The 26,697-nt window shown below is 46.0% G+C and overlaps 1 protein-coding gene across 7 annotated transcripts in view; it reads left to right on the top strand.

Annotated features, from left to right (window-relative positions):
• LOC143924449 (ubiquitin carboxyl-terminal hydrolase 22-A) overlaps positions 1–26,697 on the top strand; it is a 221,187-nt gene that overhangs the window by 149,748 nt on the left and 44,742 nt on the right. For all 7 annotated transcript variants that reach the window (XM_077448773.1, XM_077448771.1, XM_077448770.1 and 4 more), the window contains 2 exons: positions 15,621–15,768; positions 18,915–19,020. In XM_077448773.1, coding sequence (XP_077304899.1) covers positions 15,621–15,768; positions 18,915–19,020 — 254 coding nt within the window. The remainder of the gene's footprint in view (positions 1–15,620; positions 15,769–18,914; positions 19,021–26,697) is intronic.

The following is a 26,697-nucleotide window of genomic DNA, read 5'->3' as shown; positions in this document are numbered from 1 at the left end:
CTTTCTTCATGTGAACCTTCTGGTCCCAGAATATCTGACCTCTGGAACCAAAGTAATTTCCAGGTCTCACTTTATGCTCTCCAGCTGTCATTCCCAGTTACGATGGTTATAAACAGTTCCATCCATCAAGGGGTTATTACCCCCTGTACCAACAGGAACATGCTTTCAAGGTATTTCGTGCAAACCCCCCCCCCCCCCCCCCATTTGTCAGACCAATGCTGTTCTGACAGGGCTGAGCAGCTGGGCATTCCTTGGGAGGTTGATTCGGGGGGCTCCCTCACCTCCCTATCTTCTCTCCCTTGTCCCCATCTTCCCTCCCTCCCCCCCTTCTGGGGGGGGGGGGGTGCTGCATGTGGCTGCTGAGCGGGGTGTGTGCCTATATAGGGGCTCTCTGTGGGCTCTCAACTGACGGGGGGGGGGGGCTGGCTGAATGGTGGTGGTCCTGGGACCTGTATGGTATGCCCCTGGGAATGGTGCAGCGCTGTAGCTTTGCAGTTTTTTTTTTTATATCTACCTCATGGCGATGTTTGGCGGCCATTTTAGGTGTGGGCAGAGCAGGCTGACTGGGCTTGAGTGGCCATTTTCTGATTCCTATTCAAGGCACTGGCGGCCATTTTCTGGAAGCCTGAACACATTTCAGTGTTCCCTGACAGCAGCATGGCTCTTGTGCTCTCACAGCCTTTTTTCCTTGTGTTTCCCATCTGTGTACTGGACGCTGAGCATTTTTTCTGATCGTTTTAGTGATCGTTCCAGCGGTTATCACCAACCAACAAGTTTTTGGTTTCCTCTGCACCTGGGCGCACTCGTGGACTACAGCACAGAACTCCCCAGGGTGGTGAGTCAGGCGAGAATGAGCCCCTCAGGCAGCGGCAGCAGGGAGGGTGGGACTTTCACTGTCCTAAGTCCCCTTCAGGTGGCAGACAGGATAGGGTCAGTATGGCTCAGAAACGAATGTTTCTTCCCCTAAAGTCCAGGCAATGGCAACCGGGTCACCTGCGGACTGCACAGTGCCCATGGACACCCTGATGACTGTCCTCAACTCGTTCATTGCTAGATGGAGGCGGTGCGTGGGAAGATGGGTGCAATAAGGTGGTCCCTGTTCTTCCCCCCCCCCCCCCCCCCCCCCCGTCCTCTGGGGAGAGCTTTGGCACAGACTCAGGCAGTGTCGCTCACGGACCCGGACGGGGACTCATCCTCAAAGCGCTTGTTGAAGCACTTATCACAGCTGTGCTGGATACCTTGAAGATTCAGGAGCCAGCAGGTCCCCCTGCTGATGTTCCAGTCCCTTTTGGGTCCCGCAAGACAGCATGTTCACCTATGGTGTTCCCGTATCTGACTTCTTTGCAAGTTCACTTACAGGGAGTGGGGTCCCCAGACACATGGCGGTGCATTACCCTTTTGAGGAAAGCCTTCTCACAAGTGGTCGGCTCCTCCCGTCGTGGACCTCCAGTATCCAGGTTAAATAAGTAACCATGATCCCAGTAGTGGGAACGCCTGCTTTTAAGGATCCCGCGGACAGGAAGGCCGAGGCAGTGGCTCGTTCCTTGTTTACGGTTGTGGGATCCGCTGTGCGACCAGTACTGGCATCCACACTTTTGTCACAGACACTGACTGAGCGGGCAAAACGTTTGTACCGCAAATTGGGAGAGAACCAGGCTTCTCCTGTCTGCGCGAAATTAGCAGGCTCAGGAGCCACGCCGTAGGTGAAGTCTGCCTGGAGCTTCGGTATAACGTCCCCAGCCCGACGGGACGACCACGGACAGACAAAAACACCCCTGAAACCGCAAGCCTGCGAGTATAAGTGCTACCGCATGAAAGTTTGTCCCCACCCATGTCTCGGGTGGGGGGACCGCGTTCAGGAGTTTGCAGCCCGGTGGTCCCCTCGGTTTTTGATCAATGGACCTGCGATCTGATTTCCTTAGGCTACAAGATAGTTTCTCTCTTGGTTGCCAAACAGATTCTTCCTCTCCAGCATACCTGTATCCCCGGTTCGCCTGGAGTCCCTCTTGGGGGTAGTAAGGGACCTGCTGAGCCGCAGGGTGGTTGTACCGGTCCCGGAACGTTTCCAGGGATTCTACTTAAATATGCTTGTGGTTCCCAAGAAGGAAGGGTTACGTCCAATCTTGGACCTAAAAGCCCTCTATCGCTTTATTAAAGGGCAAAGGTTCAGAATGAAATCAATTTCGCCCAGTAGTTGCTGCACTCCATCAAGGGTACTCCCTGGCGCCCTTGGACTTCCAGGATGCGTACCTGCACATACCCATATGCCTGTGACAGCAGAAGTTTCTGCGATTTGCAGTCGGAAGCCCACTACCAGTTTGTGGCTCTCTCTTTTGGTCTGGCATCAGCCTCCTGAGTCTTTACCAAGGTTTTGGCTCCGGTTTTGGCGTTGCTACAGCAACGTGGGGTCGCGATTTTGCGATATCTAGACGAGCTCCTCCTGAGAGCATCTTCCGCCTCAGAATTAGAGGAGGATGTGGCGATCACAATGCAGACTCTGAGAATTTGGGTGGCTGTTTAACCTAAAGAACTCAGTGATTGTACCGACTCAGCGTTTGGAGTACCTAGGCTTGTTGCTAGACTCAATGAAAGTGAGAGTCTTTCTCCCTTCAGACAAGCTGCAGACTCTTAGATCCGCGGGAAAACTGCGGATGAACCGCAGGTGGTCGTCACTTTGCTTTTGCATGCGAGTCCTGGAGCTCATGGTGGTCTCCTTTTGGGGCTGTACCGTTTGCCCAGTTCTACACCAGAGTTCTGCAGAAGGAAATCTTGTCAAAATGGGACAGATCTCAGTTGTCCCTGGATCGTCCGATTCAGGTGAGCCAGTCAGTCAGAGAATCACTGATCTGGTGGCTGAGGTCCCTGGTGATTCAGGCCGGAAAGTCGTTCCTACTTCTAAAGTGGACAGTGATCACACAGGACGCCAGCCTTTTCGGCTGGGGTGGAGTAATGGGGTTCAGTCAGCTCAGGGCCTCTGGTCGACAGAAGAATCCAAGTTGCCGATCGATCTGCTCAAACTGCATCTCTCCACATGGTCAATGAGACTGCAAGAGCGTCCGATCAGGATCCAATCAGACAACGCCACTGCAGTGGCATACGTCAATCACCAAGGGCGGGAGGTCGCTCACATAATTCGGTGGGCAGCGCGACATGTACTGGTTTTGTCGGCCATTTACATTCCCGGAGTGGAGAACTGGCAGGCGCACTTTCTGAGTCGCCAGATGCTGGTCCCAGGAGAATGGGCATTGCATCCAGAGATATTCAGGTTACTGTGCCTGAGGTGGGGCACACCAGACGTGGATCTTCTGGCCCCCGTCTCAATCGGAGGCTGCCAAGATTTGTGTCTAGGATAAGAGATCCGTGGGTAGATGCGTCAGAAGCGCTGGTGGCTCCGTGGGATCAGTACCAGCTGATCTATGCTTTTCCTCCACTGAAGCTGTTACCACATCTGATTCGCAGAGTGGAAGCCAAGGGGATCCCAGTAATACTGGTGGTCCCAGTTTGGACTCGGCGCCCCTGGTACGCAGACCTGGTGCGTCTGGTGGTAGACGCTCTTTGGTGACTGCCATTACGAGAGGACCTTCTGGCTCAAGGTCCAATTCTCCATCCTGCTTTACCATCGCCCGCTTTAACGGCGTGGTTATTGAGAGCCAGGTGTTGAGCAACCGGGGTCTGTTGGACTCGGTGATCCCTACTATGTTGAGAGCAGGGAATTTTTTCTTCTCGGAAGATATATCATCGTTCCTGGACGGCCTACATCTCCATGTGTGCGGAGAAAGGTTGGCATCCGCAATCTTTTTTTTTTTTTTTTTTTTTTCCATATCCAGGATCCTGCTGTTTTTTCAGCAAGGAGTAGACCAGAAAATGGCGTTAAGCACTATTAAGGGACAAAAACTTCAGCTTTGGCTATCTTTTTGTTCAGGGGATTCGTCATGTAGTCCTCCGGTGTGTCCAGTTACCCCCATGGGATTTGAACCTGGTGTTATCGGTGCTTCAAGACCCGCTGCTTGAAAATATCAGGGAGTTTCCCCTGTTGACTCTTTCCCAGAAAGTGGTCTTTCTAGTGGCCATCACCTTGGCCAGGAGTGTTTCGAATCTGCCGGCCTTGTCTTGCAAGTCGCCTTATCTGGTCATCCATAAGGATCAGGTGGTGTTGCGTTCGCAACCGTCCTTTCTACCGAAGGTGGTCTCGGCTTTTCACATTAAGGAGGACATTGTGTTACCATCTTTCTGTCCTAGGCTGAAACACCCTAAGGAGGTGGACCTTCACGCTCTGGACGTGGTTCGGGCTCTGAAAGTGTATTTGTCTACCACTGCTCCCTTTCGGAAGTCAGACTCGATGTTTGTCTCGGTAGCTGGTCCCAAGAAAGGCATAGCGGTCTCATCAGCCACCATTTCCAGATGGATCAGACAGATTGTAGTATAAGCCTACGCCTTAAAGGGCAGGTGCCCCTCTTTCAGGTTACAGCCCGTTCCACAAGGGCAATCAGAACATCTTGGGCCTTCCGACACCAAGCGTCTGTCACTCAGGTGTGTAAGACGGCAACATGGTCGTCTGTCCACGCGTTTACAAAGTTCTACAAGGTAGACGTCAGTGCATTGGCTGCCTGTTTGGCCGCAAAGTTTTTGCAGACGGCTGTTTAGTTGCAATTGAATATGCATTTTTTTTTTTTTGTTTTTTCAGTTTTTTCGATAAAAACACAGTACCTTTTTAAGAATGCACTGTTGCATTACTTCCGCAGTGTCTAATTAGACCAATGGTCTAAGAGGAGCTGCGTCGGTCGGTGAATATAAGAGAAAATAGGATTTTTTGTGCTCACCGTAAAATCCTTTTCTCGAATTCACCGACCGACACAGCACCTGCCCCTCCTTTTATCTTTACCTTATATTGTTTGTTGATGTACTGATTACTGCAAGGCAGGATGGAGGGTTGATACCTAGGGGACCGCCCCCTGGGCAGAACTGAAAGTTCTGAGTGTTGTGTTAACAACTTTGCCTAGTGTCTCCTAAAGGGAAAGGTATACAACCCAATGGTCTAAGAGAGGAGCTGTGTCGGTCGGTGAATTACAAAGAAAAGGATTTTACGGTGAGTACAAAAAATTATTTCCCCCCCAGCATACCTTTACTCATGGCTCACCGGGAGGCCCTGTTTGGGGCAGTTAAGGGACCTGCTCAGACGCGGGGTGATTGGGCCTGTTCCAAAACTGGAAAGTTTTCAGGGATTCTACTCCAATCTGTAGTCCCCAAAAAGGAAGGGGTATGTCCAATCTTGTACCTAAAAGCCCTCAATTGGTTTGTGAAAGTACAAAGGTTCAGAATGGAATCCGTTTGCTCCGTAATCGCTGCACTCAATCAGGGACACTCCCTGGTGTCTTTGGACATCCAGGACGCGTACTTGCATATGCCCATGTGCCTCAGGCATCAGAGGTTTCTGTGATTTGAAGTGGGGGAGGAGCACTAACAGTTTGTGGTTCTCCCCTTTGGCCTGGCTTTAGCACCCCGAGTCTTTACCAAAATATTGGCTCCAATTTTGGTGTTGCAACCACGTGGGATCACAATCGTGGGGTTACCTAGACAATCTCCTGAGAGCAGCTTCTGCCCCAGAATTAAGGGAGGATGTAGCGATCACCATGCAAACTCTACGGGAGTTTGGGTGGGGGGTGAACCTCAAATGGAGCGGTGTCCGTCAATGAGCGAAAGGGAAAATAGGATTTTTGTACTCGCTGTAAAATCCTTTTCTCTGATGGACACAGCACCCACCTCTCATATTTTACGTTCTACTGCTTGTTGACGTAGGCTGAGGGGTTATAGCCAGAGGGCGGAACTGTACAGTTCTGTTTTCACATGTATTACATCAGGGGTTGACAAATTTGCTTTGAATTTAGGAGCCAGTTAAAAAAGTTAGGAGCCAGTTTTTTTTTTCAGCTCCCGGGGTAAGGCCACTCATTTTCACCCCCTATCCCTAACTCACAATGGAGCACCCAGTCAATAACTCCATTGAAACGCTGTTACATCAGGGGTATGGGCTGGCAGCAGATGGAACTGGCTGGCACTGGCAGGTGGCACTGGTTGCCACTGGAAGGCACGTGGAACTGCCAGATGGCACCGACGGGTGACACTAGTTGGCATTGGCAGGTGACACTGGTTTGGAACTGGCAGGTGACACTGGTTTGAAACTGGCAAGTGGCACTATTGGCACTGGCAGGTGGCCCTGGTTGGTGATGGCAGGTGGCCCTGGTTGGTGATGGCAGGTGGCCCTGGTTGGTGATGGCAGGTGGCCCTGGTTGGCGATGGCACTAGTTGTCACTGGCAGATGGCACTGATTGGCGGTGGCACTGGTTGGTGGCAGGTGGCACTGATTGGCGGTGGCACTGGTTGGTGTTGGCAGGTGGCACTGGTAGGTGGCACTGATTGGCGGTGGCAGGTGGCACTGACTGGCGGTGGCACTCGGCACTGGCAGGTGGCACTGGCACTGGGTGATGGCAGGTGGCACTGGGTGGTGGTTGCAGGTGGTATTGATTGACGGTGGCACTGGTTGGCACTAGCAGGTGGCACTGATTTGTAGTGGCAGGTGGCACTGATTGGCGGTGGCAGATGGCACTGGTTGCCGCTGGCAGGTGGCACTGATTGGTGGTGGCACTGGCAGGTGCCACTGGTTGGCACTGGCACTGATTGGCGGTGGCAGGTGGCACTGGTTGGTTGGTGGCAGGTGGTATTGATTGGCGGTGGCACTGGTTGGCGCTGGCAGGTGGCACTGGTTGGCGCTGGCACTGGTTGGCGCTGGCAGGTGGCACTGGTTGGTTGCAGGTGGTATTGATTGGAGGTGGCACTGGTTGGCATTGATTGGTGGCACTGATTGGCACTGGCAGGTTTCACACGGAGCACTCTGTTACTGAAATGTAACAGAGGAGCTGGCGGGACCCTGCAGGGGTGTGAAACTGACAAGTAACAGAGGTGGATATGTCAGATTTCAGCCTGATGCCGGGGTGGGCGGGACCCGGCCGGGGTGGGCGGGACTCCGCAGCTATCAAACATCAGCCAACGATTGGGCTGCTTAAGAAAAGGGGCGGGCCACATACACGTAGCGGCCCGCCCAGATCCCATTGGCTGGTGTTTGATAACTTGCTGGGTCCCGCCCACCCCGGCCGGGTCCCGCCCACCCCGACATCAGGCTGACAGATCCTCCTCTCTCCATTGCGTGTCAGTTTCACACACAGCGCGGTGCTGCAGAGTGTGAAGGAGGGAGGAGGACGGCAGTCAGTGTTAATGCTGCTGCATGTCTGGGGCATCGATGGTGAGTGGGCTGGTGGCAGCTTAGGCGCCAGGTCGCGATTTCTGGTCGCATTGGCGACCTGGCGCCTGGGGTTTGTCGAGCCCTGTATTACATGTTCTGCCTAGTCCTCTCCTAGAGCTGCACGATTCTGGCCAAAATGAGAATCCTGATCTTTTTTTTGCTTAGAATAAAAAGATCACGATTCTCGCGATGTTAAATCTTTCACATTATACAAAAAAGGCTAACTTTTCTGTTTTTTTTTTTTTTTTTTTCCAAAGAAAAAGTGTGTGTGATAGATAGATAGATATATATATGTGTGTGTGTGTGTGTGTGTGTGTGTATATGTGTGTGTGTGTGTTTTGGAGGTTCTAAGTAATTTTCTAGCAAAAAAAAAAAAATTTACTTGAAACCAACAAATGTCAGAAAAAGGATTTGTGTTTAAACTTTTTGCACTTGCACACAAAGGGGGTTATTTACGAAAGGCAAATCCACTTTGCACTACAAGTGCACTTGGATGTGCAGACGCTGTAAATCTGAGGGATAGATTTGAAATGAGTGGAAGCTCTGCTGATTTTATCATCCAATTATGTGCAAGCTAAAATGCTGTTCTTGATTTTCCTTGCATGCCACCCTTGGATCTACAGCGACTGCACTTGAAAGTGCACTTGCAGTGCAAAGTGGATTTGCCTTTCGTAAATAACCCCCAAAGTCTTTTCCATTGACAACTTTTTACAATGTTTATACGTCAACTGAAAGAATATTTTGATTCTTGGCAGACTGCCCAGTTTTTTCCTACCTTTTGATGGCTGTGGCTTCATAAGAGCAGAGAATTCTTTGCATAGAAAGAATTGTGAAACACTTTAGTCAAGGTCGCGATAACGATTCTTGACGGTTAATTGTGCAACTCTATCCTCTCCTGAAGGTGGCGTAATAACCCTACAGTCAAGATTTAACCACTTTCAGACCGGACCATTTTGCTGGTAAATGACCAGAGGTCTTTTTACACTTTGGCACTGCGCTGCTTTAACTGGTAATTGCGCGGTCATGCAATGTTGTACCCAAACAAAATTTGCGTCCTTTTCTTCCCACAAATAGAGCTTTCTTTTGATGGTATTTGATTGCCTCTGCGATTTTTATTTTTTGCGATATAAACGTAAAAAGACCGCAAATTTTGAAAAAAAATGATATTTTCTACTTTTTGTTATTAGAAAAATCCAATAAACTCAATTTTAGTCATACATTTAGGCCAAAATGTATTCAGCCACATGTCTTTGGTAAAAAAAAAGTCAATAATTGTATATTTATTGGTTTGCGCAAAAGTTGTCACATCTACAAACTAAGGTACGTTTTCTGGAATTTACGCAGCTTTTAGTTTACGACTGCCTATCTCATTTCTTGAGGTGCTAAAATGGCAGGGCAGTACAAAACCCCCCCAAATGACCCCATTTTGGAAAGTAGACCCCCTAAGGAAATTGATAAGAGGCATGTTGAGCCCATTGAATATTTTATTTTTTTGCCTCAAGCGATTGAATAATGACAAAAAAAAAATTTTTTTTTTTTTTTTTACACAAAGTTGTCACTAAATGATATATTGCTCACACATGCTATGGGCGTATGTGAAATGACACCCCAAAATAAATTCTGCTGCTTCTCCTGAGTACGGGGATACCACATATGTGGGACTTTTTGGGAGCCTAGCCGCGTACGGGGCCCCGAAAACCAAGCACCGCCTTCAGGCTTTCTAAGGGCGTAAATTTTTGAGTTCACTTCTCACTACCTATTACAGTTTTGAAGGCCATAAAATGCCAAGATGGCACAAAACCCCCACAAATGACCCCATTTTAGAAAGTAGACACCCCAAGCTATTTGCTGAGAGGCATGTTGAGTTCATGGAATATTTTATATTTTGCCACAAGTTGCGGGAAAATTACAAACTTTTTTTTTTTTTTTTTTTTTTTCACAAAGTTGTCACTAAATGATATATTGCTCACACATGCCATGGGCATATGTGAAATGACACCCCAAAATAAATTCTGCTGCTTCTCCTGAGTACGTGGATACCACATATGTGGGACTTTTTGGGAGCCTAGCCGCGTACGGGGCCCCGAAAACCAAGCACCGCCTTCAGGCTTTCTAAGGCCGTAAATATTTGACTTCACTCCTCACTACCTATTACAGTTTTGAAGGCCATAAAATGCCAAGATGGCACAAAACCCCCACAAATGACCCCATTTTAGAAAGTAGACACCCCAAGCTATTTGCTGAGAGGCATGTTGAGTCCATGGAATATTTTATATTTTGCCACAAGTTGCGGGAAAATTACAAACTTTTTTTTTTTTTTCACAAAGTTGTCACTAAATGATATATTGCTCACGCATGCCATGGGCATATGTGAAATGACACCCCAAAATAAATTCTGCTGCTTCTCCTGAGTACGGGGATACCACATATGTGGGACTTTTTGGGAGCCTAGCCGCGTACGGGGCCCCGAAAACCAAGCACCGCCTTCAGGCTTTCTAAGGGCGTTACAGTTTTGAAGGCCATAAAATGCCAAGATGGCACAAACCCCCCCCAAATGACCCCATTTTGGAAAGTAGACACCCCTAAATTTAGGGGTACACTAGTGAGACTAGGTAATAAATGGCGGGTGCCCTGAAACTATAAAAAAATAACTAACCAACCAGCGTCACCTGTAACAGTTATATGGTGATCACTGGTGAAAGGGTTAACTAGGGGGCAATCAGGGGGCTTTATGCGGTAGTATATGGGGGTCCCTGGCGCTATAAAAAGCTGCGGCGAACCTAAATACCTACCTGCCTAACTAGCGTCACCTGTGACACTAATACAGCGATCAGAAAAACGATCGCTTATTAGGCTGGGTTCACACTGGAGCGATGCGGGAACGCCACGAATGCGCGGCGGGTTCCCGCATCGCATGCCTCCCGGCGGCAGTTCACACTGCCCTATGCGAACTGCTGGGAGTGTCAGTGAAATGTTACTGACACCCCCAGATCAGTTCGCATATCGCAGTGCGATCTGCAAACTCGGATCGCATGGTGTGAACACCCATGCGATCCGATTCTGCTGCGGGCCAAAAAAAGGGTCCCGTGCGAATTTGCGGCGGGTGCGGCGGGTGTGGCGGGTGCGGCGGGTGCGGCGAATGGCTGAACTCGAATCGCACAGAGATCGGATGTGATTTGCACTGCAGTGCGGTGGGAATCGCATCCGTTCTCAAACCGCTGCAATCTGAACCCAGCCTTAGTGACACTGGCGACGGGGGGTGATCACGGGGTTAAACCTTTATTGGGGGGGTTAGGGGGGTACCTTAGAACTAAAGGGGGCTAACCCTAACTGCCCTAACAGTTATTAGTCACAAATGACACCCGCCGGGTGATCAGGGGGTTAAACCTTTATTAGGTAATAAATGGCGGGTGCCCTGAAACTATAAAAAAATAACTAACCAACCAGCGTCACCTGTAACAGTTATATGGTGATCACTGGTGAAAGGGTTAACTAGGGGGCAATCAGGGGGCTTTATGCGGTAGTATATGGGGGTCCCTGGCGCTATAAAAAGCTGCGGCGAACCTAAATACCTACCTGCCTAACTAGCGTCACCTGTGACACTAATACGGCGATCAGAAAAATGATCGCTTATTAGGCTGGGTTCACACTGGAGCGATGCGGAAACGCCGCGAATCCGCGGCGGGTTCCCGCATCGCATGCCTCCCGGCGGCAGTTCACACTGCCCTATGCGAACTGCTGGGAGTGTCAGTGAAATGTTACTGACACCCCCAGATCAGTTCGCATATCGCAGTGCGATCTGCAAACTCGGATCGCATGGTGTGAACACCCATGCGATCCGATTCTGCTGCGGGCCAAAAAAAGGGTCCCGTGCGAATTTGCGGCGGGTGCGGCGGGTGTGGCGGGTGCGGCGGGTGCGGCGAATGGCTGAACTCGAATCGCACAGAGATCGGATGTGATTTGCACTGCAGTGCGGTGCGAATCACATTCGTTCTCATAAACCGCTGCAATGTGAACCCAGCCTTAGTGACACTGGCGACGGGGGGTGATCACGGGGTTAAACCTTTATTGGGGGGGTTAGGGGGGTACATTAGAACTAAAGGGGGCTAACTCTAACTGCCCTAACAGTTATTACAGTCACAAATGACACCAATGCAAAAAAAAAAAAAAAAAAATGACATTGGTGTCACTGTGACTGGGGGGCAGGGGTAATTGGGGGGGTGATCGGGGGGTAAAGGGGGGGTGTGAGTGTGCCTGGCATGTTCTACTGTGTGTGTAGAGTGTTGGTGCAACTCACCGATCCGCTCTCCTCCGTGTCGGAACGGAAAATACCGACACGGAGGAGAGAATACATCACTTCCTCTCCTGTGTTTACATTACAGGAGAGGAAGTGATGTCACGGGGGATTTCCATTCGTCGAGAGCGATCGCGAGGGGGTGGCCATGAATGAATGGCCGCCCCCTCATCCCGGATCGCTCTCGAAGAAATGCCGACCGCCGCAGGCACCGGGGGGGGGCCCGATCGGGCCCCCCACCCGCGGGCAGGCAGGGACTTATATATACGCCCATATGCCTGCCCGTGCCATTCTGCCGACGTATATCGTCGTGCGGCGGTCGGCAAGTGGTTAATGGAGCCGTGTCCGTCGATGAGCTTCAGAGAAATGGCTTTTATGGGGAGTACAAAAATCCTATTTTCTCTCTCTACGACCAAATGTATAAGGGTTTAGGAGAACATAAAAAAAGTTTTCCCAGTCCACGAGGTCCTGGTAGAGACGGTCAAAAAGGAATAGCAGGATTCTGAGCGGAAACTTTTTTTTTTTTCCCCAGGTCTCTGAAAAGGTTTCCGTTTTCAGATGACCCTGCGTCAATCTGGAACAAAAACCCCAGACTGGAGGCAGCATTCTCGCAAGTTTCCAGAAAAACAGTTCTGGCCTTCGAGGATTTAGGGGCTCTGACAGATACCATGGACAAGAGAATTGATTCCCTGCTATAAATGACCTGGGAATCAACTCTGGGTAATCTGAAACCAGAGATGGCGGTCATAGGGTGGCTCGTAACCTCGGACATTGGCTTACATAAATTCAAGCCCACATTGAGGCAGGTACGGCAAAAGAGACCATTTTGTCATCTTTTTCGAGGGGTAACGTATGTAGCGGATGCTTCTGCTGAGTCGGTTCGCATGTCACCCAGGGCCGTTGCACTAGCCAATTCAGCCAGAAGGGCCCTCTGGCTCAAAACATGGGCATGCCTCTAAAATATATTATAATGTTCGTCCCAGGTCTGGAAGCGGTATTAGACTGCACAGCCGATAAGAAAAAGGAGTTCCCGGTGAACTCAGACCAAGAGGGTGTTTCGTCCACCAAAAAGCCCCCCAAGCCTGAAGGGAAAAAGACTTGAGGCCAAAAAGGTAAGGGAAAAGGAGGATCGATTTTTCACAGTCCTGAGCAGCCCCGTAAAAACCAATGACCCACTGGTCACAGTGGGAGGAAGACTGGGAGCCTTCCTTACAGTGGGAAGTCATTTTCCCCCAACCAATTTATCTTGGGGATCGTAAGGAGGGGGTACCGCTTAGAGTTTACAGAACCCCCTCCACGGCAAAGCCTAGTCGCCCTTCTCCCCAGATGTGCAGCAAAGGCAGAGGCCCTCCTGGAGGCATTAAAGGAATTAGAGCAACAGAATGTAGTTTGCAGGGTTCCGAAAGGGGAGGAAAGGAGGGGATTCTATTCGCACGTTTTCGTGGTGAAAGCCCTCAGGAAGTTACAGATTAATCCTGAACCTATCAATTGCCTGCAAAAGGTTCTGGGTGGAGTCTATTTTCTCAGTCAGGGCGTTGCTACTCCAGAACTGTTATATGGTGTCATTGGATCTCGAAGACTCCTACCTCCACATCCTTATTGCGGAAACTTTTCAAAAGTTCCTGCGCCTAGCTGTGAAGGTAGAGGAAGAAACCATTCATCTGCAGTTTCAGGCACTGTCATTCGGCCTATCATCGTCACCCCAAGTATTTACAAAGGTCATGGCAGAAGTATCAATTATTGCATACTTGGATGGTTTACTCATCTTCGCAGTATCTCCAGAGCAGCTAATCAGGGATCTGGAACTAACAAATCAAACCCTGACAGGGCTGGGATGCCTGCTGAATCTGGAAAAGTCCAGTTTAATTCCAGCTCAGCAAATCTCTTATCTGGGATACCTGCTGGACTCAACACAGCTGAGTGTTTTTCTCCCAGCAGAAAAGATACTAAAGGTGGACAGAGAGGTAGCTTTCCTCCAATGCAACCAGCAGGTATCCATAAGGGCAGCAATGTTAACCCTGGGCTTGCTGACCTCTACCATCCCGGCGGTCCAATGGGCAGGCCTTTGTTCTAAAGGTGTGGCATCACAGCCAGGAGTTATCAGACACACTGCTTTCTATTCCTCCTCTGGTCAAAAGATCCCTCTGGTGGTGGAGGATGCAGATAAATCTGTCACAGTGGTGCCTGTGGATAATTGCAGTGTCCAGCGTGATTACCACCGACGCAAGCGGCAGAGGCTGAGGAGCACACTTGGGTTCTCGGCCAGCACAGGGGACGTGGAAAAAAGAGGAACTCAAGAGTTCATTCAACTGGAAAGAACTAAAAGCAGTTGGATTGGCACTCAAAGCCTTCAAAGTGGAACTCCTGGGCCAAAATATCCAGGTGCGTTTGGACAACTCCTCTCCTTGTGCCACCCTATATATATATATATATATATATATATATATATATATATATATATATATATATATATATATATATATATATATATATATATATATATATATATATATATATATATATAATGTGCAATGACCAAGAAGTCCTGCTGAGCCTAGCAACAGAGATCCTGAGCTGGGTAGAAGCCAACACACTTTCCCTTTCCGCTGTATTTCTAAAGGGGGAAGAGAATGTAGTGGCTGACTTCCTCTGCTGAAACAAATGAAAGAAGGTGACTGGGTACTCAATCGGGAGGCTTTTGACCTTAGTCAGGAGATGGGGCCCCCAGAGGTGGAACTAATTTGCTTTAAGCAGCAGTGAAAAGACCCCATGCTTCTTCTCAACACACCTGCTTGATGAGCTGCATGCTATGGGGGCACTCGACAGGAGAGAAGGGGCCAGGAGAGTCAGAGACACGAGAAGAGGAGGATCTGGGCTGCTCTGTGCAATTCCACTGTAGAGAAGGGTAAGTATAACATGCTCAGCTATAAGGAAAGATTAGAGGAACAGAGTTGTGTTTTTTTTTTTTTTTTTTTTTTTTTTAGAAGAGGAGTTTGGGGGGGGGGGGGCTTATGATCGACATGTACAAATACGTAAGCGGTCCATATCGTGAACTTGGTGTTGCATTATTCATTTTAAGGTCATCACAGAGGACAGGGGGGCACTCTTTAGGTCTGGAAGAGCTGTGAAAATGTGTAATAGACTCCCTCAAGAGCTGGTTCTGGCCAGCTCAGTAGTTTCCTTTAAAGGTCTGGATTATTTCCTATTCTTTCCTAAAATGTACATAATATAACTGGGTACTAACATTTTTATATGTAAAGTTAATCCAGAGAACATCCTATTGCCTCTCGGAGGATCAGGAAGGAATTTTTCCCCCCTGCTGTAGCAAATTGGATCATGCTTGGGGTTTTATGCCTTCCTCTGGATCAACTGTGGGTATAGCTTTGTTTATATGGGATTGTATATTTACACCCCCCCCCCCCCTTTTTATCGATTGAACTCGATGGACTTTTTTTTTTTTTTTTTGCCTGTAATTATGGCTGCTGCCATTGTACCAACATAGATGACGTGCAACTGTATAAAGAATAAAAAATGTACACCTGTATAAAGAATACCAAACTTATAATCTGTATGAATTGATCATGTATTGGAACCCTGTTTAAATATAATGACTTAATTTGCTGTATCTACTTGAGTCTCATCTTGTACTGTATGCATGATACCTGTCACAAGTTTCATGAATATTATTTTCGTATCGCATAATAAGAATGGTATGTGTGTTGTCCAGCAATTACCACAATAGAGCCGGCAGGGACTCCCAGAATCCCCTACACAGAATCACTTTATCTCATTGCTCTTGAGGGAATTTTTCTTGTTGTATGCTATAAAACAGGGTTGTTATAGAGAAGTACGATAAATGTAGTCATCTATCTCAAATCTTTTGACTTGATCTTTAGTAGCAATATTGAAGTCCAAATGCTCAATTATGGCAGAGGTTTAAAAACATAATTTTTAAGTTGCCGTGTGTGTTTTTTTTTTTTTTGTTGTTGTTGTTGCATTCATTTGGTAATTTTTATTTCTTTATTATTTTAGTTTTACTCTGGGCATCGATCTCCACACATTCCATATAGGCTACTGCACCTTGTATGGACACATGCACGGCATTTAGCAGGGTACGAGCAACAGGATGCACACGAATTTCTCATTGCTGCATTAGATGTACTGCACAGACACTGCAAAGGTGAGCATATTCTCGTTCTCCACATTTTAAACATACATAATTATAGGTGTTCACTGGTCGATTGTGTGACAAGTAAGGGTCGATACTGTTTTTCTGTAGTGGGGGGGGGGGTCTCTTCTGAATAGAACAGTATCGTCATGATGTGAGTACCATTTCATGTGGCATTCTCCTGTGTGCCTATCCAGGACCCAGCAACCTTCATCAGGGAGTGAAGACACATCCTGGGGGGAAAGGGGAGGTTGTGTCATTGATGGCCCCCAGAAAGTGCATTTTGTGATGTTTAGAATCATTTGCCCCAGCCCAGGATGCACCCAAGCTCAATTTTGAGTGTCATGGCCAAAGTCTTTGAATTCTTATGTACATGTGATTTTAATACATTTCTGAACATTTCAAACAAACTTCTTTCATGTTGTCATCATGGGGTATTGTTTGTAGAATTTTGAGAAGGATGACGAACCTAATCCATTTTGGAAAAAGGCTGTAACAGAACAAAATTAGCAAAAAGTTAAGCCCCGTAAATACTTTCTGGATGCACTGTAAGTTGGCACTAAAAATGATGCCTGAAGTTTAAATATTAAGTACACTTTTTTTCACTTTTTTTGGTTTAATTTTCTACTTTTAATTCCTTTTTTTTTTTTATATTTAATTTGTAAAGCATACATACCATATAGATTAATGTCAACAGGTAAAAAGTGTAGTGTCGCTTGAAGCTGGAGGTGTGAAGCGTTTCCCCTCTGCGATTCGCCCCACTCACCTGGGCTTAGTCATAGAGGTCTATGACTAAGCCCCGGTGGATGAGGGTGAAACTTGTCAGGGGTGTGGCCAGTGGAGCAGTGCTGGCTGAGGCCATACACACTCATGAACATTGTGATGGTCGAGCAGCATCCCACTCTCTATTTCAAAAGGTACGTTTAGAAATATAGCAGCATCTGGACCACTCCATGCCCTTTATGCTGCACACATGAATCCTTTTACTGCTAGCTGTGCTGAGCACATCAATTCCTTCTGAGGGTGAATGTGCTTGCATTTCTGGAGGATAGCTGCACTTGGCATCTTTTCTAAACTTGTATCTCAGCTTGTTTTTTCACCTGCTCATCCTCTTCTTGAAAATAAAATAATTTTATAGACTTTTTTTTTTTTTAAATAGATGGAGAACATACCCTGTTTCCCCTAAAATAAGACCTATGGTCATTGTCCGTGATGGCTGCAATATAAGCCCTACCCTGAAAATAAGACCTACAAGGACTTTAACTAGGGCTTATATTGCAGCCATCACCAACAGTCGTGCTAGGTCTTATTTTCGGGGAAACAGGGTAGGTAAAAAAGAGGCCTCTTCCTGGAGAAAGGCTGGCCACACACACAGATTTTTATTTTTTTAGAGCCCTTTCACACCACATGTAGTGCAGTGCTTTTTTTGTATTTTCTGTATAAAAAACTCATGGAAAGTAGGCTGTCGATCGGTGCAGTGCTTTTTTGTTCCAGAAAAAAAGTATAACATGCTGCTGTTTATCCTGCACAGAACTGTACTGGAACTTGATAAAAAGCATAAACTATGCATCAAAAATGCATCGGACCCAAGTACAGTGAAAAAAAACCTCTGTATAGCATCCTGAGAAATGCACTGGAACGCATGAAAAATGTGTTAAAAACTCGCATGCGGAAGCACATCCACAATGGATCTGGAGGTCATTTTTGTGATGTGAATGGACACTCTGTCCATGCTCAATAGCGTGAATAGAGGAATCTTGCCACTGGCACTGTTCATTGGCTCTTAAAATACCGCAGTAGTGACTTAATTTATTTGGATTCAAGTGGTGGACTGACAATGTATATAATGTATTTTTTTTTCCTGCCATGGTGCAGTGATTGCCAGTCTTAGTAGATTTGTAAGGGAGCGCTTTGTAATGTAGTCAGTGTGCTTGCCCCACTTTAATTCATAGGTCATATTAAAGTGGTTGTAAACCCTTACAACACACTTTGACCTACAGGTAAGCCTAGATTAAGGCTTTACCTGTAGGTCCAAGAAATATCTCCTAAACCTACACGGCACCCATCAACGGCAATGTGCCGCGCACATGCGCGGGAGTGACGTCGTCGCGGCTTCGCCGAATGACAGCAGCGGAGCAGCGAGACCTACCGAGAAGATGGATGCGCCAGACTACAGGGGACAGCGGTGACTTCGCTGGCTCCTGTGTCAGGTAAGTGACACATAATGGACTACTATGCGATGCATAGTAGTGCATTATGCTTTAACTTTGCAGGGAATGAAAGAGGAAGTAAATTCATCAGGGTTTACTTCCTCTTTAATCCCTATGCTATGAATAATCCTCAACAGAGCCAGGGATCATAGGTGCTGGAAGGGTGATAAGAGAAATGAAAGCCCAAGTTTAAAAAAATATATAAATAAATCAGCAGTAGGGACAGTGCTTACTTCAGTGGGATGTGTGCTTTGCAGTGTCCTTTTGTACTACAATGTCATCCTTTGGTTCCCCTTTCCACCCAGCTGCTCCATTTATAGAAGGCGTTACAACAGCTTCTATGAATGGACTGTGATCTGTGAAAGGGGGCAGACCTATGAATCTGTCTATCCTCCCTCTGTACTGTATATCTTGTTACAGTAATGAAAGCTGTAGTAACAGCTTCTATGAATGAAGCAGCTGGGTGGAAAGGGCTTGTCACAGCCCCTTAGGTCTATTAACCCCCGCCACGCACAAAGATTTTTTGAGGGTAGGGCGATATTGCAGAAGTAAGATTTTAGTGACAGCAGGACATAGCAGCTGTAGGGACACATCTCATTTATTGTGTGACTTGTGCTAATTTTATTTTTGTTTTGGGGGGGGGGGGTGCAGGCTTCATCTTTGGGTGTAGGGAGGAATCGGCCCTTTTTTTTTTTTGGCCCAGATTTACAACTTTATATATTTATTTGTTCCCTCACCTTGCTGATGGAGTAGTAAAGCAGCATCATCAGTTACGTATTTGTGGTCTTTTTGAACAGATGAGCAGCTGACACTGTAAAGTTGAAACCAAAAATTACACTTCCTTGTAACTTTGAAAAACAATTCAATCCGTATACAGTTTGTAAGAATATCCAAAGACAATTGTAGTATTTTCAGCTATTACCTTTTTTTTTTCTTCTTTTTTTTTAGGTGATGACAATGGAAAAAAGGCCAATAATCCGAACCACTGTAACTGTATCATAGACCAAATTTTCACAGGAGGCCTCCAATCTGATGTAACCTGTCAAGTGTGCCAGTAAGTTGTGCCACTTTTCAGTGATTAAAATGCATTTTACACAAATACACTAGCTCAAATAGAACTTTCTCTAACATGTGGCATTTTACATTTCACTTGCTTTCTAAAAACCTCATATGTATGTTCCCATTCGCACATATGACTAAAGAGGACAGCCCCGCTGTTCTGGGTCCTCCTAGCTCACATTCTACTAATTGCTTCAAGGTTGCTTGCAGCAGGGCCACTGACATCCACAGCAGAAAAAGTATTCTCCTTTTTTTTCCTGTGTTTGGAATCCTCTATCAGGTGTGGTTGGACCCCCTCAGCTGAGGTTTTACCACATTCATGCAAGAGTTTGACCCACATCACCTAGTTGCTGACTCTCCTGCAGATTCTGTATCTGATTTGCCCACAGCCTTAGTGTCTGAGCCAGTGGCTGCAGAAACGCTCTTTCCCTGACTGATGAGCTTACCCCTGAGACACTTCAGTAATTCTTATTGCTTTGGACTGGCCCCATAATATTTGGTAAGACTCCTTGCAGGCGCTGCATGGGCTTTGCTTGATCATCTGTCCTTAGAACCATCCTGCTTCAGTCGCTGGCTTTATTGGGCATGGCTGTTTGAAAGCCTAGGTTTTAAAGGTTAGAGGCATCTTGAGTATAATTTACACTTGTAGTTAAGGTCGTTGTTACTGCTGCCCCTCTAAGCTACAAGGGCAGCAGCTGTCGGTGTACACATACCACAGTTGCAGCTGTAATTAAACCTGGTAGTGCCTGCCAGATGCAATCCAACCAAGTGAATCAGGCCACACTGCAACTGCCTCCTGACATATCGCCTCCTCACCATTTGTCAAATGTCTCTGCAAACCAATTTGTGCTGATGGCTATTCAGAGGCATGGCAGTCCTTGCCACAAGTATAAATGCTTATTTATTATTTAAATGCACCGCTCGCCCCTTATTCCCAAAAGTTAGGATGGCTACTTCTCCCTATATCTGGCTTTGGATAGAAGATATATTTCGCTTGGTGTGAATCTCGGCCTTCACCCAAATAGGTTTTCCATGGGAGAAATCTTCTCCTTCCTGCAACTGGGTCTGGACCAGTGTTTGGGTCCTGGCACAGTTGGAGGGGCTTCTATTTTGTTTCAGAGACCATTTGCTTCTCACGCTTTGCTGACAATTTTGTAAAAGGGGTTTTCCTTTGTCTGTCTTCTGCTATAACTTTGTGGGATCTGTATTTGGCTGAAAGCAAGTTATTTTATTTATTTTTTCTCAATTTTTTTTTTTTTTTTTTTTTGTTTTAACAAAAAAAAAAAAAAAAAAAAGTGGTCATTGAATACCACTAAAAGAAAGCTGTCTTAAAAAAAAAAAAAAAAAAAATGAAAAATTTCATATGGGGACTTTATGCAGATGACATCCTCTTATTCATCACCTCACCCATCACGTCATTGCCAAACTTACGACTGTCCTTAGGGAAATTTTCTAAATTTCAGGGCTTCAAGTTAATTACTCCAAGTTTCTAGCCATGAATATTTCGCTCCCCCCGCAAACTGTCTCTCTGCTGCGAACATCCTTCCCCTTTAAATGAAGCAACAAGTCTATTAAATGTCTGGGAATCAACTTAACACCCAAGATAGAATCTCTCTATAATAACAATTATCCCCCCATGTTCTGAAAACGGAACTCAAAGTATGAACTAGCCATAACATATCCTGGATAGCAAAGATAAACTCTCTAAAGATATCTCTACTCCCCAAACTCCTATATTTGTTCCGCTCCCTCCCCATCCTAATCAATAGGGGTCACATCAAATCCTTTCAAAGCAAGATCCCACAATTCATTTGGGACAAGGCAGACTATAGATTACCACAAAGCTCCATGTACAGTCATAGAAAAAAGGGGGGCTTCCCAATCTACTTCATTATTACTTCGCAGCTAGATTAGCTCAAATCTCAATCATATATTTGAGATGCGAAAAACCAGACTGGGTCCGAATTGAAAGACAAGCAATTCCCCACTACACTATGGATTTTTAATGTGGTCTCTCCCAAAATCTCGACCGCCGATAATGGCTCCGACCTTTTCCCACTCCCTCGCACTCTGGGACAAGTTATGCAAGTCCAAAGTCCTAACCTCAGTCAGTAAAACTCTATCCCATCTTTAACAATCCCCACTTCCCCCCAGGCCAGAACATTGTGGCATCCAAATGGTGGCTGGTCAAGGGACTGTACCGAATAGGGCACTTTTTCTCTCCTGCAGGCCCTCTCTCCCTTAAGCATTGCATCAATAAGCTGGAGCTACCCATTACAGTACACTTTAGATTTCAACAAATCTCACATTTTTTTTACACACCATTTGGTCGGAAAAAGCACTCCCCCCTAGATACACGGCATACGAATTATGGTCTGGACAGGGACCAGAGCAGAGGGGGGAATATCGATCATTTACTCATCACTGCTACTCCCTGCCTCTAAATCCCCTTTCATGACGAGGTGGGAAGAGGAGCTACAATGTAATTGGGATCTGAAGGCCTGCAATCTGCCTGCTTTAAATCCTTTAAGGGGTATCCTGAACACATCACTCACAGAGGCAGTGTAAAAGTAATCTCGAGGTGGTATTCTATCCCCTGCAGACTGGCATCCATTTTTGCCTCTGCAGATCCTCTGTGCTTCAGAGGTTGCTAACTCTGAGGCACAATGGCCCACATTTGGTGGGAGTGCCCCAGGATACACCCCTTCTGGAGAAAAATCTTTAGCATAATGGACAGGCTGGTAGGTCGCCAGATACTCAGATCCCCAACAATAGATCTTCTCAATGAAAAGATTCCAAAAACCCCTGCACACACAAGGAAGCTAATCCACTTCATACTAGTGGGTGCTAAACTTGCAGTAGCTAAAGCTTGGAAACAACCAAACCTCTCCATTAAAGCTGCCCAGAGGAAGATCTCATGGATTATGTCCCAAGAAAAATTGTCAAGTATAATGTCAGATACCCGCACTAAATTTGAAGCCTTGTGGGAACCATGGCCTCAGTACATGGGTATCTCCCTCCTCCCTGTCAGTAGGCCAAATTGAGACTTTTCAATCGCAATCAATAAAATATTATTGATAGACATCAACAAGCTGCACCTTCTTCTCTCCTTTCCTCTATCCTTTTCCCTCCCAATGCTATCCTATCCACTTTCCTCTTTTTATCCCTGTTTAAATTGCACGACAGTGGAACACATATTACACACCAGCCCTGAGCTTCAGAAGATGGTTGGAACTCTAGAGCGGTTTTGGGACAAGCCTAGGCTGCATGATGGAGGGGTTCTGGGGTCAAGACCCCCACTCTGCACAGTCTAATCCCCTTGGGGTGCTAGGTGTATAAAAGGGACTCCCCTGGCCCTTCCTACCTCTAGCAATGCTCTGCCACCAGGGAATTCTCCTCCGTTACACTACCCACCTTTCCGGTTGGCAAGTTAAAACTGTTCAAGGGGTGTCTAACAATACTATGCTTAGACAAGACATTGCCACAACGGACGCAGCTCATCTTTTTTTATTTTATTGCACTACAACTATGTTTAGCTATATATTTCTAATTTTTGTATTTATTGACTCTAATTACACTGTCAATGTGCTGCAACATATGTTTATATATGTTTAATTACAATTTTTTTTTTTTTTTTTATGGGTACAGTGCTACAGCACTGAAAGCTGGAAATTAGCCTTGGTACGAAGGGGGTAAAAGTGCAGAATATTGAAATGGTTGGAAAAAAAAAGATGCTGGAAGCTACCTCTTGCTGCCTCAGCTAGTGATGGACAAAGGCCATAGGAACAGGCAGGCAGCTACTTGGCCATCCTGCCACTAGCCTAGTACTCCTGTGGCGATTTTTTGCTAATGACCTAATCGCTCAGCATGAACTTACCGTTTCACCCCTATAGCTTTAATATAGCATTTCCTATCTCTTCATACTGAGGGTGCCTCCCACCCAGTGAAATCTGGTCTTTGTCGCTAGTTGTGCACCCAATGTTGACACTTGACTCAATCCCCATCAGCTATTGTGCTGTTTAAGACTGACAACAGATAACTTTTATAAATTTTTTTGTATTGACTGACGAGCTGTGTCAGTAGGAAAACATTTTTAAGAGGTATGATGTCATTGTATCTGGGCAGACTTCATGGTTTTTAAACATGCCGCCACCATCACATTTTAAACAAAGCTACTTGGAGTCTAATTTGGTGCTGAAGTGCTAAAAATAGCGCCTGCAAAGTGCCCCGAAAGAGCCACTCTGTGCACTCCAATGTGAAAGCCCTGAGTGCTTTCTCACTGGAGCAGTGCGCTTGCAGGACGGTCAAAAAAGTCCTGCAAGCTGCATCTTTGGAGCGCTGTAGGAGCAGTGTATTTACCGCTCCCTAGAGCGCCCCTTCCCATTGAAAACAATGGGGCAGCGCTCCAAACCCATCGCTTTGTGGGCGGTTTCATCCCTTTTTTGACAGCTAGTGGGGTTGAAACTGATCAGCGCCACTAAAACTACGGTAAAGCACTGCTAAATATAACGCCGCTTTACTGCCAGTGTGAAAGTGGCATTGGGGATTGCTAGAGAACTGACAGGGTGTCAAAAAAAAAAAAAAAAAAAAAAAATTCCACAGCTGGGAATAACTGTTATTGGCATCTAAGAGTTGGTATTTTTTTCTTCTCTTGAAAATCCTAAGTGCCCTGTTTTTATTTTCCTGCAAGCATGTCCCTGGGTGAAAAGGCTGGATAATAGTCTTATACCGACCCCGCCCCCCCCAGTTGCAGCCATCAACAAAATGTAGTTATCTGCCATGTGCAGGCTCGGCTGTGTTGTCCTACTAATGGGCTGGCTGTGGGGTTCATGCCCTAGGGTGGCGCATATGACCAACCAACCACAACGATGATCTGTCATTGTTCCCCTTACAAGCTTGGAGCACCTTGGCTCAGGTTCATTAAGTTCCAGAGTCACCATGGCTGTGGATTCTTGGCAAGTTGTTTACTGAAGGTGTGAATAGGGGTCTGTCCCCCACCCTTTTTTTTTTTTTTTTTTCCCCCCATGTCTTGTTCGTTCTTTGTCTGGGGTTATATATTTGGACTTGGAAGCTTTGGTGTTCCCTCTAAGGGGGGTTACTGCTGGTGTTGGAGGTCACTGGGCATTGGAGTATATGTCCCTTTAAGTCACAGTAGTATGGCAGCAGAAGAGATATGGCCCGGGATGCCCCTTAGTGAAGTTACTGGTGTGGCAGTCAGAGTGCTCTGGATACCTGCCCCTGTAAGAGACAGCCCGGAAAGTAAGCGCAGGGGCCAAGCTGAGCATCTCAGGGTAATTTGTATTTTGTTTTGATGGCAGCAAGCTCCTGCAGATGGTGTGATTAACCACTTGCTTACTGGGCACTTAAACCCCCCTCAGTCCCAGACCAATTTTCAGCTTTCAGTGCTCTCACATTTTGAATGACAATTACTCAGTCATGCAACACTGTAACCAAATGATTTTTTTGTCCTTTTCTTCATACCAATAGAGCTTTCTTTTGGTGGTATTTGATCACCTCTCGGTTTTTTATTTTCTGCGCTATAAATGAAAAAAGACCGAAAATTTTGAAAAAAAATGAATTTTTCTTCGTTTCTGTGACAAAATTTAGCAAATTAGCAATTTTTCTTCATAAATTTTGGCCACAATTTATACTACTACACATCTTTGGTAAAAATAACCCAAATTTTTGCATATTATATGATCTGTGTGAAATTTATAGAGTCTACAAGCTATGGTGCAAATCATAAAGATTTGCAAAAAAAGATCACATCTGATGTACTAAGGCCTATCTCCATTCTTGAGACCCTAACAAGCCAGGAAAGTACAAATGCCCCCCAAATGACCCCTTTTTGGAAAGTAGACATTCCAATGTATTTAGTAAGAGGCATGGTTAGTTATTTTAAGTTGTCATTTTTTCCCATAATTCTTTGCAAAATGACGATTTTTTTTTTTTTTTTTCACAAAATTTTCATTGTAATAGCTTATTTCTCCCACACGGAATGTGCATACCACAAATAACACCCCAAAATACATTCTTCTACTCCTCCTGAGTATAACGATACCACATGTGTGAGACTTTTACACAGCCTGACCACATACAGAGGCCTAATTTTGAAGTAGCACCTTCAGGCATTCTAGGAGCATAAATTACACATTTCATTTCTCAACCACCTATTACAGTTTTGAAGGCCCTGGAACACCAGGGCAATGGAAACGTCCAGAAAATGACCCCATTTTGGAAAGCTAACACCCCAACGTATAATCTATGAGGCATAATGAGTCTTTTCAATGGTTCATTTTTTTCCAGAAGTTTTCGGAAAATGTGGAAAAAAATGAAAACGCATTTTTTTTTACACAAAGTTGTCCGTTTATAAGATATTTCCAACGCATAGCATTTACATAGCAAAAATAACACCCCAAAATACGTTCTACTACTCCTCCTGAGTATAACGATACCAAATGTGTGAGACTTTTACACAGCCTGACCACATACAGAGGCCTAATTTTGAAGTAGCACCTTCAGGCATTCTAAGAGCATAAATTACACATTTCATTTCTCAATCACCTATTACAGTTTTGAAGGCCCTGGAACACCAGGGCAATGGAAACGTCCAGAAAATGACCCCATTTTGGAAAGCTAACACCCCAACGTATAATCTATGAGGCATAATGAGTCTTTTCAATGGTTCATTTTTTTCCAGAAGTTTTCGGAAAATGTGGAAAAAAATGAAAACGCATTTTTTTTTACACAAAGTTGTCCGTTTATAAGATATTTCCAACGCATAGCATTTACATAGCAAAAATAACACCCCAAAATACGTTCTACTACTCCTCCTGAGTATAACGATACCAAATGTGTGAGACTTTTACACAGCCTGACCACATACAGAGGCCTAATTTTGAAGTAGCACCTTCAGGCATTCTAAGAGCATAAATTACACATTTCATTTCTCAACCACCTATTACAGTTTTGAAGGCCCTGGAACACCAGGGCAATGGAAACGTCCAGAAAATGACCCCATTTTGGAAAGCTAACACCCCAACGTATAATCTATGAGGCATAATGAGTCTTTTCAATGGTTCATTTTTTTCCAGAAGTTTTCGGAAAATGTGGAAAAAAATGAAAACGCATTTTTTTTTACACAAAGTTGTCCGTTTATAAGATATTTCCAACGCATAGCATTTACATAGCAAAAATAACACCCCAAAATACGTTCTACTACTCCTCCTGAGTATAACGATACCACATGTGTGAGACTTTTACACAGCCTGACCAAATACAGAGGCGCAACATGCAAGAAACACCGTCGGCGTTCCAGGGACACATAGCCTGCACATACCAAGAATTACACCCCCAAATACATTATGCTGAGCAAAGGGTAAAGAAAAGATTACCTGTGGTTTTAGAAGCGCAGTTGTCCACAGGAGGATATCACTGGTCCAGGCAGCAGGCAGGGACTTGGTCAGCAACAGCGAACACAGTTTTTCAGGCAGCAGGCAGGGATACTGTCCATATTACAGTCCAGGGTTAGTGCAGAGAAGTCAGCAGTGCCAAAAATATTGGTCCTGGTAGTAGGCAGGTCCTTGTGGTGTGGTCAGTGCGGCATGATGGCAGTAAGTCCTACAGGCAGCAGACAAAAGTAGAGCCTCGTTCAGGACAGAATGGGGATAGG

This window comes from Lithobates pipiens, unplaced genomic scaffold, assembly GCF_037356315.1.
Source record: "Lithobates pipiens isolate NorthernLeopardFrog02 unplaced genomic scaffold, aLitPip1_a1.2 Scaffold_22, whole genome shotgun sequence".
In the NCBI taxonomy this organism is placed as follows: domain Eukaryota; kingdom Metazoa; phylum Chordata; class Amphibia; order Anura; family Ranidae; genus Lithobates; species Lithobates pipiens.
This window is presented reverse-complemented; position numbering and strand designations above follow the sequence as displayed.